This window comes from Malaclemys terrapin, chromosome 16 (assembly GCF_027887155.1).
Source record: "Malaclemys terrapin pileata isolate rMalTer1 chromosome 16, rMalTer1.hap1, whole genome shotgun sequence".
Lineage (NCBI taxonomy): Eukaryota > Metazoa > Chordata > Testudines > Emydidae > Malaclemys > Malaclemys terrapin.
The window spans coordinates 10,316,038-10,328,762 of record NC_071520.1 but is presented as its reverse complement, the minus strand read 5'-3'; the positions used below and the strand labels follow the sequence as shown (position 1 = coordinate 10,328,762).

Here is a 12,725-nt window from a genome sequence, read left to right as displayed (position 1 = left end):
TGAGCTAATCTGCACTGCTGGAGCAGGTAATACGGAGTTCTGGGGCACTTAATGCTTTCTTCTTGCTGTTCAGAGCCCTCCCCGTGCCCAGACTTCCTGTTGGCCCCTGTTCACAAATCTTCATGTGCAGGCTGTGCAAGGTACAGACATTCACTCTCATCATGCCTCACAGTTGTCATGAACCGTAACAAACTGAAAACCGACCTTTCCGAGCAGTCACGTATACCCAGCATCACAGACGCCAACCAATAGAGATTGAACTGTGACAGCCTTAAACAAAAGGAAACCAAACCAAAAACAGGGGTGGAGAGCAGTCAGTTTTCCAGCAGTGAAATCCTTGGGTTTTCCAATTGCCAAAGGTCATTAAGAGCTTGGTTTACTCCCCCTCCACCCCTCTTAAAGTGTATTATTCTGTACCAGTGTGCGATGAGAGGATGTGTGTCGAAACTGGGTTTTATAAAAGAAAAGTAGTACCACTTTAACCAGGGAGAGAAACTGCACAACTAGCCAAGCATTATGCCGCCAGCCAACCCCGTATGGTTGTGGGCAGTGGGGCTAACAAAAAACACATTATCCATTTTTCCTTAAAATGCTTTATATTTTAACTTGTTTCTGAAGAGGTCAGACAGTGACAGGAATTCCACATTTTCAAAGAAAACCCAATAGCAATGTACCCCGAACTACTCAAAATATTGTAACAATACAATTGAACAGTTCAGAAAACTCAAAAGGAGTCTTATCATTGACTGTATCACATCTAATCGTGGTCACCAAAGTCACCCTCTGATTAGCTACCTGATGGTTTTTGTAATATGTACCCCTGTGTAGTAGGTCATGGACTGAGGTCACTCTCGTCATTCTTATTGGCACTCAAAGGTGCCCAGGAAATGGACAGGCACTACGCATTCCCCAAGTTGGTCCCTCCAAGTCAGGCCTGAGGCACATTGGCAGGGAATTTTGCGTTGCCCCTACTGCATTCGTTTTGGGATCAAATAGATCATCAGTCTCTAAGAAAGGCAACCTGGCACCTTTTGTGAGAATGACATCCGTTTACATAAATATAAATAAAGCAGGAAGTGATAGAAACTGTTGGGAGTCCTTGCTGCAGAGACCACACGAACCTAAGTTGGCAGAGTCAAATGCAAATATAGATTCAGGGCCAATCCAGCCCTTGACATAAGTGGGTGCAGTGCCACTTCACAGGGGCCGCAGCTGCTTACATCAGCAGATGAGTTTTCCCCTCAATATCTCATTTACTAGACAGTTTTTAAAGTAACTTGGGAGTCACCTAACCATCAATTTGATAAAAGCTGATACTGAAGAATTAAAGCCCTTATGCTAAATTGGTCAATTTCCTTATAGGAACCCAGCCCAGTTTAAATCAGTCCTTATCGGCAAGAGAATTACAAATCTGTTACAAGAACAGATTATTGCAGGGTGCATTATATGGTCTACACAAAACCCAGCAATAAAGAACAATTGTCTTTATCAGCAATCCCACTGGGGAAAAGTTATTTCGGAGTTCTCATAAGAGAAACAATGCTGGAGCATCCCTCACATTGTTTAATCAGTAGACAGGTTGAGTACGTTTTCCAAACAAAAACAAGAAACAGTGAGTGTGGTAGTGGCAGCATCTCTGGCTTCGCCCAGAAAAGCTGCAACAGAAAGAATGCCATTTTTCACATGTAGTCGAGCCAGGGAATGGGCTCTTTGTGGAGCTCAGTGGTAATATAATTGAATGTTTGAGCTTTATGATAAAAACAGCCACTCGATCAGCAAGGATCTTGCACTTCTGAGAATATTATTTTCTACAGCCTGTATCACTCATGAATGACATTTGAGCTGTCACTATCCCCATATTTCCCAGCCTCATTTCACTGGTAGATCCCAGGCGATAGTTATTGAGCTGAAAAAATGACAGCACCACCAGCCTGGTCCTGGCTGAGTCTGAAAACTTCCAGATGGGACTGGGAGAACAAGGCAAATATGAAACAAATGTGAAGTCTTTAAAACCGTATGAAATCAGAGTCCGTTTACAATAGCTTAGACCATGCATATGTTTTGGTTTAACGAAGAATTTGAAGTGCCAGAGGAAACATCACCCCAGGACACCTGGTCTAATCATATTGGCTTGTACAGCAATGTAGTCACATATTTTTTCTTGTAACGATGAGTGGCACTGAGCACCATCACTCCATCCTAGGGAAGATGGAAAACAAGTTAGCACAATGTAATGGTTAACTAAATGTAACTGCTGTGACAAGGTCAGACTCCCTTACCTTGATAGAAAGTGCATAGAGGTGGTTCAGCATGACGTGATTGGGTTCAGGAAGTAGCGCTGGATCGCACTGAAAAGCATATAAAAGGAGGAGACAGAAAGTAGAAAAACTAAATTATGGCATATTGTCTTTCACAGGCAACCACTCAACAAATCTTTGTATTGGCTCCACGTCAAAATTCCAATATAATCAAAGATCACTTAAGGTGGGACCAAGGGTATATATGGGGTTACCTTTCCTCCACCTAGGAATGGGCCTTTTCTCATTTCTTACAAGTTTGCTAGGTTCTCAGAAGTTCTGATAATTTTGCAGTGCATAGATTAGGATTTATGGGTGGGGAAACGGTATTACTATTCTTCTTCCAGTTTTGAAAAAGGATCAGTTAAGAAGATAATTACAACTGTTTGAACTTGGGCAATAAAGATCTCACCCGTTAGGGGACGCTTCCAAGGTTTGGGATTGTTACAAGCAGCTCCAGTGCATGTCCAACCTCTCAAATACCTGACCCTGACCCAAAGAAAAAGGTTGCCTACTCACAGAAATGCCAGTGTCCTTATTCAGGATCACCTGCAGCAGGTGTGGTGGAAGAATAGGTGGAGTCTTGAAGCGTTCCTCTGGCTTAGAAACATAGGGATCCTGGTGGTAGGGTCCTGGGGGTGAACTTGATAGCTCTGTTAGGGAGATGTTAAAATATTTAACCTTAAAGAAGATAAACTCTTCAGCTACATTAAGCTGCAGTAGTAATTTCACATTCAGAAACATGTGTATGACAGAAGCTAATTGCGCTATAAAGTAAATCCTCCAGGAATTAGAGAGATGCCACACTTCCTGTACACCCTAGGTGAAGTCTTTTGGTTTCCTGGGAGACATTTCCTGCTGGGCCAGAAACAAACTAAAAAATACAACCATCACCCAGGGCACTTGCAAGCTGCAGCTACACAGCACAGTAGGAAGTTCTGTCACATCATTTCAGAAATTAGTTCCTGTTCATCACACAGGGTTAATCTTGACACTGGTCTGCTCATCAGCAAGATACTACTCCAACAGCACACAAATATGGGAACACTACTAGCTGACAGAACGCAAAGGGAACCCACATTTCAGAATTTGGGAAGTTTTGTGAAGTTCAAGCACAAAGATCTGTAGCAAAAAGCCCGAGAGATGATTTTAAAGACCCCAGAGTCTGCCTACTGGAGACCAGCTGGGTAGGGTCAGCAGTCAGAACTTCAAAGGTTGGTCCTGAAGCTTTTTTTTTTGGAGGGGGGGGGAGGGGAGGGGGGAGGATTTCCTTGCCCAGTATTTCTGCAGCACACATTCAGTACTAAGTGCTACCACAGATTATTTGCTTTTATGCTAGTTTTTGGCAGTCCTAACAAACAGTGGAATAAATCCCCTTCTTGGTGACAAAATATTACTGAAATTATTTCATGTATACGAAAGAGGCCAAGCTCGCAAATAGAATCCTCCAGGTACCCAGAACGCTGCCATGGCATTCCCGACAAGTACACAACAATCCTGAAAAAAGGGATCAGAGGCAGGTCAGTCTCCATGACCTTCAAACTGCTGTCAAGGCGGTCAACCTTAGTATCAATTTTGAGGTAGCTACTGATTCACCAGGGAAATCTGAAATCACCATTTCATGTCACGCATTCAAATGGCAACCACTTACTACTGATCTAGATGGGGTTTGATCAGTGACCTGTACTCTGCTACAATCTCCTCACTCATTCCAGCTTCTCTCCTTTTACATTTCATGATCCCTACACATATCCCCAACAGTTTGGGTATAAAAAGTGAGATTCTTCTACTTTGGGGATTTAACTCAAGACCAGGAATTAAATGTAGAGGGTATTTACATAACTTCAAGCACGTGGTATAAGTTTACAAATGGATTCATACCAGACATATCTGAGCATTTTTGGGAGTCCACCATTAAAGCATCAAATACTTCAAAGTCAGTTTTCTTCACCTGAATGATGTTGTTAACCGTACCAAGCTGGCTGGTTACTACTGGCTAGGAAGAAACAGAGGCAAAAAGTCACAAATCAGAAGGTATGCAGGGTTAATAATATTCTACAGACTTGAAAAACCAATGTCCCACAGTCCTCATCGCCATTGTTTAGTCTCTGGTTATTTAACAGACAGCCTCAGATTGGCTCAGTTACCTAGGCCGGCTGGGACCGAGAACATTTCACCCGATCAAACAACCAATTGCTAGTGTTAGCAAAGGCCCTTTCCTTTAGGTTAGCGTGGAAGCCAACTCATTTCTCCCATTCATGTGCATGAATCATCTTGTAAACCCGCAGGATCACATAAAAATGTTACCTCCGAAGGATCATGCGTCCACTGACCATCCACATAAAACTTGTACTGGTGCTCTCCTTCTGGAAGATCCAGGATTGCTACAAAGTTATTGTGGCTGTGATTTCAGAAAAATACACGAACAATTAACCTTTTATTCTGAAAAATCTGTCCATCTACAGACTCGCTACAATTATTATAAGATAAAGAATGCAAAGATCTCAAACGGAATCTTTCAGAAAATTCCTGAAGGTAATGACCCTTTTAAGACAGCATGTGAGGCAATCCAATGCAATAATCTAAATGTACCGAAACAAGCTAAAGCTAATGAGTACCTCCTCAGTGACAGCCGAGTCCCATCTCTTCATACGCACAACTTGTTTTACATTAACACTGATCACCAGAAAATCCAGGCTCCTGGTGTCAAAGAGTTAATGTGTTTTTTGAAAAGCATTCTTCTTGCATCTTTGTTACTCAATACAACGCGACAGCACACTAGTTTTGGCCCATCAGCCAGAGCGTCACATACAAGATAAGGATATATTGGAGTGAACTTGCTTTTCAGCATCTTCCATCACAAATCTCGCCGGCAAATGAACAAGAACTGCGAAAATGAAAGCAGCAACTGCCAGAAAAACTGCTGAGTAGAGGCAGTTTGAGCAGATTGCCATCCCTGTGCTACGAGCTTCCTGCCTGTTTTGAGGTCTTGGCAGTAGCTCAGAGAGAAGTCCTGCAACACTAACAGTCCTCCATTCCTCACTTCTTCCCAGGGATGGGGGCAAAGTCTGCAGATGAAAGTGTCCAGAGAGGCAGTTTTTGCTGTTTGAGTTTGGAATGTGTGTCTATTTGAAAGGGACTTTGTAAGAGAGTTTACTTGATTCACTATAGTGACTGCCAATTGCAAATTAAAGGGGGACAGATGTCTCTCTTTTCTAAACATTACATCTGAAGGAGACAAACCTACTTTTCTCCCCCACCCCCGGTTATTATTTCTTTGTACTTTTGCTAGGAGAGGTCTAAGTTGTCAGACGAGAAATCTGAGACTAGACAAACTTTACAGACCACCATGCCAAAACTACCTCCCTCGCCTACTGATCTGACCCTGGCATCCAGTTCTTTGAATCCTTCCACTGCCTCCCCTTGAAGCACTGCACCATGTTTAAGCTTCTCGTTTGCCCCTCCAAAGCCCCTTATAATTCCATCCTGGCATGTGTCTTTGGCCTTGCTTCCCACCACGTTCCCCACTCAATCTGTCCAGTCTGAAAATTATCCTAGTATTGATGCTCCATTGGTCCCCTTTTCCCTACTCCTTTCTCCATAATTTCTCCCACGCTGCTTATGCATGGAATGCCCCTCTCAAACCCACCAAGCCATCACCCTCTTTATTAAAGTCCCTAAAAAACACTTTGGGGCAATATAGCTAAAAACACTTGTGGATTTCCCAGTGTGTCCCATCTTCTACATCTACCTTTAGACTGTAAACCCTGCATGGCAGGGACTGTGGCGTGTCTTTTCCACAGTGCCAAGCAAATAACTATTTCCATGGGACAATTTTCACCTCCGGCAGTCAGAGTGTCCCACCATTCAAATACTGACAGTTAGCATGATACACTAAGATTTCTCCTCTTAAGAGCTCTCAAAGCTAACAGAGGTATGAAATAATCTAAGTGTAACAATAATATGACCCAACTTTAGATAGAATGCCAGTGATGCAATGTAACGTTTGTTACCTTCTTGTAAGAGGAAGTTTACTCCAATTGTTGAAGGAACCTGACAGATAAACCTCTTTCCCTCCCGCAGTCCAGCGAAAGACTGTTGGCTGATTTTGAACAGGGACTTTTTCACTCACTTCCAGATCTTGCTGCCAAGCTAGAAATTCCTCTCTCTCTCGTGGAGCCTAGAAGCACAAAACTTTACTCAACAGAAGTTCTACGTTGGCTCCTTTGCCCTGTGAAAGGAGAGGTAAGCTTAGAGAAAGGTAACATTTGACTAAAGGTATCCTCAACCCTATGTGTGTTCTTCAACATTCCCATAAATTGGAAACAAATGCAGGTAGCCACTGTTATATCAGAGACAGAAGTTGGTATCTCAACAGTTTGCAAGCCAGCTTGTAAATATTTTTAAATAACCCGTAAGTTGAAAGATTAGTAGCCTTCCAAATTGGCAGATGATATTAAAACAGAATGCAAAACAATTAAACCAGAGAAGTAACTATCATTGAGGGGGAGAAGCACACAAAGTAGCTGCATATATTTAAACTGAGGGGTAAAAAATAATTAAAAAGGAATTTCTTGTATAAGACATTTGTTAGACCCTGCAAAATGCCTTCCATAGAGAACTTGCAACTGGACCACAGGAAGGTTATTGCTGTCTGCAGGGTACAGCTTAACGCAACATATGATGAATTAAGTTGGAAGACCGTGAGCTAAACATTCTTATTCCACCCAACAATGGGGACAGACCAAAATTAGGACTATTAGAAATTAATACTAAATAGGTAACTCTGACAGAACTTTTAAAATGGAAAGAATCATCATCTGGAATGTTACTGAGTATGGTGATTAAAAAAGCATAAAAGGAGCTTAAAAGATATGGCAAAGGAAAGTGGTGTATTAATATACAACATTGGGCGAGGGCTTAGAGCCAATTTCTTATTAGTTTTCCTACAATTTTTGTTAAAAACGTAGTATTTCATTCACAGAAATCTGCTAAAAGGTTAGAAGAAGAAATAAGGTTTTCTTCCCTTAAAAAAGAGAGAGAAAGTCAGCAATGCTTCAAGTTTCTAAAACTGAGTTTATACAGAAAATTGGCTAAAATATCACTAATATCACTTCCAAAAATACAGCTTGATAGAATGTCTAAGCTACAAGGTGCCAGTGTCGGGTTATGACGGAAGGATACCTTTATTTCCTCAGAATGGAACAAGTCTGCATCTTCAGGACTATCCATCAAGATTTTTGGTCTATCACCTTCTTTTGTACTAATGGCTCCACCAGAATTGTCTCTTCGGGGCGTCTTATGGCCCCCATGACGCTCCATACCAGCTCGCTCACTGCTTGTATTCCCCATTTTAAGGCCCTGAAAAGAAAAGAAATCGCCTTATCCAGTGTGACACACACATATTAGTGAAATTTGAGCTCTGCCATTTTGCTTGTAGAAGAGACTACAGAAATAAACCCATGGCAAAACAGACAGTGATAAATCAGACACGCACAGCAATACAAAGGCAGCCATAAAAAACAGTAGAAAGATATTTCTACTCCTTTCATGCATACACAGTACTGACGGAAAGCATGGTAATTAGTAGACCATAGCAGCTTGACTTGTATTATAAGCGACACTGAGGAATGGAACATACAGATCCCCCCCAACCCGACTCCACACCCTTAGCATGGACCAGTGGATAGGACACTAAGCAAGGAATTAGGAATAAGAGCCTTGTCTTCGGACTTACGGAGTTGGAGAAAATCATTCAATTACTCTATCCTACAAACATCTTTAAAAATATACTATACCTAAAACAACAAGCTTGCTCCTAAGGCAAAAGGGATAACTATAAGGAAAGCTTGCATATAGCCTGTTTATTTGTGTTGCAAAATAAATCCTGACAACTTTGAAGCCTCAGCATGCAGGTAGTTGTCACAAAAGCACACTCTCTCCTGCGATCCTTCAGAGATACTCATCATAAGATAAGGTCCTCTATTGTACCACTCAAAAGATGCTAATGACAGGGTCCTTAGTCCTGGAGCCCCAAAACCAACTTCTCTACAATTTGAGCTAAAGGAAGATTTCTTTTCTTTTCCTGTTAACGAAGCCTTATGTTCTTTCTATGCAGAAGCCAGCCAATATAGGCACACACATTCATACTACAGTCAATGGCAAAAAAAAGAAAACCCACACAAATATTGATGTCAATAAGAACTTTGTCTGGGCTCAAAACTACCCACAAAAATATCAATAATTTTACTTAATTAAAATGTTCTTCAAATATAGCCAGTGCAGTAGTTTTCAGAAAGATCTACCTACTACAAGAAAGTTTATAGGGGCGATAAGCTCTTTTTGAGATTGAGGGAGACAGATGTTTGAAGCTGGTGCATTTGTCTAATCAAGGTTTATTTTTAAAACTAACAAAAGCAGTCTGATGAATTTACCCACAGTAACTGTGAAAAAGAGGGAAGAGGATAATTTCATCCTCGGTTTACTCATCAGTTTCATTAATTACTTGGATTGTTTTTTTAAACCTCATTCCAAGTGTAACAAGTGTCAAGTCTATTAAACCTCAGGTCAGGGTTTCAGGGATCCCACCAACATACCAAGCCAGCCCCAGATCTGGGATAAAATTTTCATAAGGGCTTCTGGGACTTCTGTTTCTCAGTTCTATTGGTTTTCAGTGAGACAAAGGCCCCTAAGTGCCTAGGGCCCAGACAAACAAAGGGTCTTAAGCATTGCAATGCCTACCTTTAAGGCATGAAGAAAATAACTGAAATCCACAAATCCTGGATTAGGTGCCTTTGCTCCCTTTACAATGAATGGGGAGAGAAAGGCTGGGGAGAGAGCTGCCTATGCTAGTAAATGGGAGAGACTGATGAGAGGGGTGTGTCCAAAGCCCCACCTAAGTCTGGGTTACAGGGAGCCTCCTATTTCTACTTGCCATCCAAATTTTGATTAATATTCAGATATATATTGGAATGATAAAGTTAAATGTCTAATAGCAAACTGCACAAGTGCAGCCTTTTCTATTGCTGGTAACAAGTGCGAGAGTCTAGATTTAATCCTCAATTTAAGAGTCCCTAAGTTATTTACTGAGTCAGTTTTCTCTCATGAAAATTTATAACTGAAAGTTGTATAAGAAAATTTAAATACTTGATAATTACTATTAATCTATTTAAAACATGAGTGTTGCCACATTAGGACAAACTTTCTAAGTAATTAACTCATTATTTCAAGTTTCAATTACTTTTTCTTTTATTTCACAATAGCCAATCATTTCTGTATGTTAAGTGTTCATAGTGTTATTTTTTCTAAAGCTCAAGGAACAAACTCCCAGCAGAACACACCTGGAAGATGTCCATTAATTACCCCATAGTCTCAGCAGTTCTCAAACTTTAGCAACCTAAGGACCCTCCAAGCTCCCTGCTGAGCCCCCATTCCATCCCTTCCCCCAAGGCCCCACACCACCTCTTCCCCAACCCCTCCCCTGAGCCAGTGGTGTAGCCAGCATGGGATATTTGAATGGGCCCCAACTTCAGGTGAGTGGGCAATTATGGGGGGCCTGGAAGGGCCCGCCTCCCTCCATCCCCTGCAGCTGGCCTTGCGGTGGGTGATGGATGGACCCTCTGGCCAGGGGCTCCCCAGGCACTCATCCAGCTCCTGGAGGAGATGCTGCTCTCAAGCGTGCATGGCTCCTGGCTCCCTTCCAGGTCCCATCGCCCCATGCAGAGGCCGACTCCCCTGGGGCAGTGGGCCTACCTTTTTTTAAGTTTCTACCGCCACTGGGTGCCTGCTCGCTCTCCTCCCAGTAAGCAGATTAGCCACTGGGCCAACCTGGGCCCCAGAAAAATGGGCGCTCCCAGGCCCTACCCACTCCGCTCGGCACTCCAGCCTGGGACTGGGGTTGGGATGCAGGGGCTTGCCCCACTCCATCTGCCCCACCGCCGCTGCAGCCGGGGTGTGGGGGCTTGCCCCGGCAGGAGCACCAGGTGGACGGAGTGGAGCAAGCCCCAGCACCCCAACACCACTCTTTGGCTGGAGTACCAGGCGGGCGGAGTGAGACAAACCCCCGTGCCCCAACCCCTGGCAGCAAAAAACAAGATTCCAGCCTCAAAAGTGATTGGTGGCAGGTTGTTTCTGTAGAGTAAAAAGTCATGGAGTCAGTTTCACGCTGCCCCTTTAGTCTTCTGGGATAGAACCATAGAAACACAGGCTTGGACGGGACCCCTAGAGGTCATCTGGTCAAGCCCCCTCTAGTGAAGCTGAGCCACGTATACCTAGATCATCGCTGATGGGTGGTTTTCTACAGCCCCCAGCCATCACCTCCCTCAAGAACCGATGCACCATTGGCAGCGGCCGCAAAGGGCTCCCTTGCCGTGCGCCGCCACCAGGCCCCCATGGGCGGCTCCCGGGGGTGGGAGGAGAGCTCGCGCTCCATGGCCCCCTTGGCCGCGGTGATTTCCTGTCAGCGCTGGTGGGTGTGGTCACGTGTCTATCAGACATGAGACCCACGAACTCGCTAGGTGGGGCACGGATCTCCCCCCCCCCCACCCCAGCGCGGATAAAGGGGCCGCGAGCCCCCGAGCCCGGGTTCGCCAGGAACTCCGCCCCGAACCCCGGCTCCTCTCAGCAGCGCTGGGAGCCCGCCCCGCACGCAGGTCACGGCACCGCCTGGGGGGCCTAGGACAGGCCGCGCCTCCTTCCCCTCAGCCCCACCCCCAGCCTTCTGCCGGCCGCTTTCCACGGGCCTCCGGGGCGGGGCCTCGCCGCCCATCGCCTCAAGGTCACTGGGCCGGGCCGGCCGCTTGGCACCGCCGCTCCCGGGCAGACTCCCCGCTTCACGGCGACACCCAGCGGGCCCGGCCTGGAGCGACGGGACCCGCCACCCGCATCTCACCGGCTGCCGCCCCCGAGTCTGCCTCAGAACCCCCTTCGGAATCCTGCCCCGTCCGTTCTCCCGCCCGGGCTACTTCCGCTTCCGGCGACCCCTGTGCCCCCCCTCTCCCTGCCCCCTGCGGCGCGCTTCCGCTACAACCGTTCCCTCCGCCCGCGGCGTAACACTCGAACCTGCCCCCCGGAGCTGCACTTCCGGTCACTAGCGCCGCCTTCCCCTGAACTTCCGGTCACTCTGCTCCCCTCGTCCCTGCACTTCCGGCTGTCGCCGCCGCGCTCCGGCAGGCCTCGGGGCGTGGGGGAGAGACCATCAGCAGCAGCGCGGGCGGCGCACTGCCCTGGGGGGGGCAACCTCCCTGACCCCAGGAGCGGGGCCTACCCCAGGCTCTGCAGGTCAAGGGATGCCCCTTATCGGGAGCCTCAGGGCCCACCCCCGCTCCTCGGTAGCATCGGACCGTGCAGCGGATCCCGCGTCGCGTTACCAACGGGCCGTGACACAGCAAATGGCTGCGTGGGGTAGCCAGGGTGGAAGAGGATACGTGGGGGTGGGATGTTCTCCAAGCCTCACCCCCCCCCCGCGGCACCACGGCTTGCAGCCTAGTGCACCGCTTTTCATCATCCGATTCCCCCTTCTTGTGCCTCTGCTCTGATCAGCAACAGCTAACAAGGTCGCCATTGAAATTGTCAGCAGTAGGCTTCAGGGTTCATGCATCCCTAGGGATGAGTAGGAGCACTTTACTTTGTGCTCAGAGCTATGGGTAATGCGTTCCCCGTGAGTTAGGAGGCCTGGCTGACATTACACCAGTGACTGGTATGGTTTATGCAGGGCCATAACACTGCTGTCCATGTATTATAAATCATCATCCCATTTCCTGACCAGCATGTCCACATCCAGGATTCTCTCCCATGTGCCAAAGTATAATTTTGTCCCATAAATCCCGTGTTTGGAGCCCCGTTTTCTTACAGTTGTTAAGGCTGGAGACGTGGGAAGCAGGAGATTATCTGAAATAGTGCTGAAAGAGTCTGGCAGAGCTTTTCCACCCACTAGTTTATTACAGCAATGGAATTACTCCCTTTCCTTTTAAATACAGTCATGGGGCCCCCTCTGTGATTTTTCCAATTTGCCCAACTCTCTGCAGCAGTGATGGAAAGAATTTGCCTGGCACAGGGCACAGCATAAAACTCCCACCCCCCGTGCCAGCCTCCTGTGCTGGTGCAAAAGGGAACCCTCCCTCGCCTCAGCACACTCGCCATAACATTCATTTTCTCATTGCTAGACCTGATTTAAAGCAGAATGGAAATTACTTCAGATTCTTGCATAACAGGTTCCTGTATTTGTAGGGTCACACATATGTTCCTTTTAAAAATTTAATTAGCAAGAAGATCCAAAATGCCAATTGTAATTAAAAATGTTCCTGGTGAGAAGAGTTTCTCACTTTCCAAAGTGGCAGATGTCTGGGCTCAGTCAAATAGCAGCAGGTAATTTTGCAAAGGCTTTAGGGCTTAATCCTGCCCTCATTGAGGGAAACAGCATAACTTGCA

General features: G+C 45.8%; 1 protein-coding gene across 4 annotated transcripts; it reads right to left on the bottom strand.

Moving 5' to 3' along the window:
- Positions 1-2,102: 2,102 nt before the first annotated feature.
- Positions 2,103-11,649, bottom strand: PRKAB1 (protein kinase AMP-activated non-catalytic subunit beta 1). 4 transcript variants are annotated; one of them, XM_054006513.1, is made up of 8 exons: positions 11,563-11,649; positions 7,482-7,658; positions 6,311-6,477; positions 4,605-4,698; positions 4,179-4,293; positions 2,817-2,950; positions 2,280-2,348; positions 2,103-2,199 (listed from the first exon to the last, which is right to left on the bottom strand). In XM_054006513.1, exons 2-8 carry the CDS (start codon positions 7,647-7,649, stop codon positions 2,122-2,124), a joined length of 825 nt encoding a protein of 274 aa, XP_053862488.1. In that variant the 5' UTR covers positions 7,650-7,658; positions 11,563-11,649; the 3' UTR covers positions 2,103-2,121. The 4 variants fall into 4 exon arrangements, with proteins under 4 accessions (XP_053862488.1, XP_053862489.1, XP_053862487.1 ...); XM_054006514.1 differs by lacking the exon at positions 11,563-11,649 and adding an exon at positions 11,358-11,500; XM_054006512.1 differs by lacking the exon at positions 11,563-11,649 and adding an exon at positions 11,188-11,273.
- Positions 11,650-12,725: the final 1,076 nt, after the last annotated feature.

Coding starts and splice junctions, on each gene's coding strand:
- PRKAB1 (XM_054006513.1), bottom strand. CDS start 7,649: ATGGGGAATACAAGCAGTGAGCGAGCTGGTATGGAGCGTCATGGGGGC. Junction 6,478..7,481: donor TCCATTCTGAGGAAATAAAG/GTATCCTTCCGT, acceptor TTGTGCTTCTAG/GCTCCACGAGAGAGAGAGGA. Junction 2,200..2,279: donor TCTATGCACTTTCTATCAAG/GTAAGGGAGTCT, acceptor CATCTTCCCTAG/GATGGAGTGATGGTGCTCAG.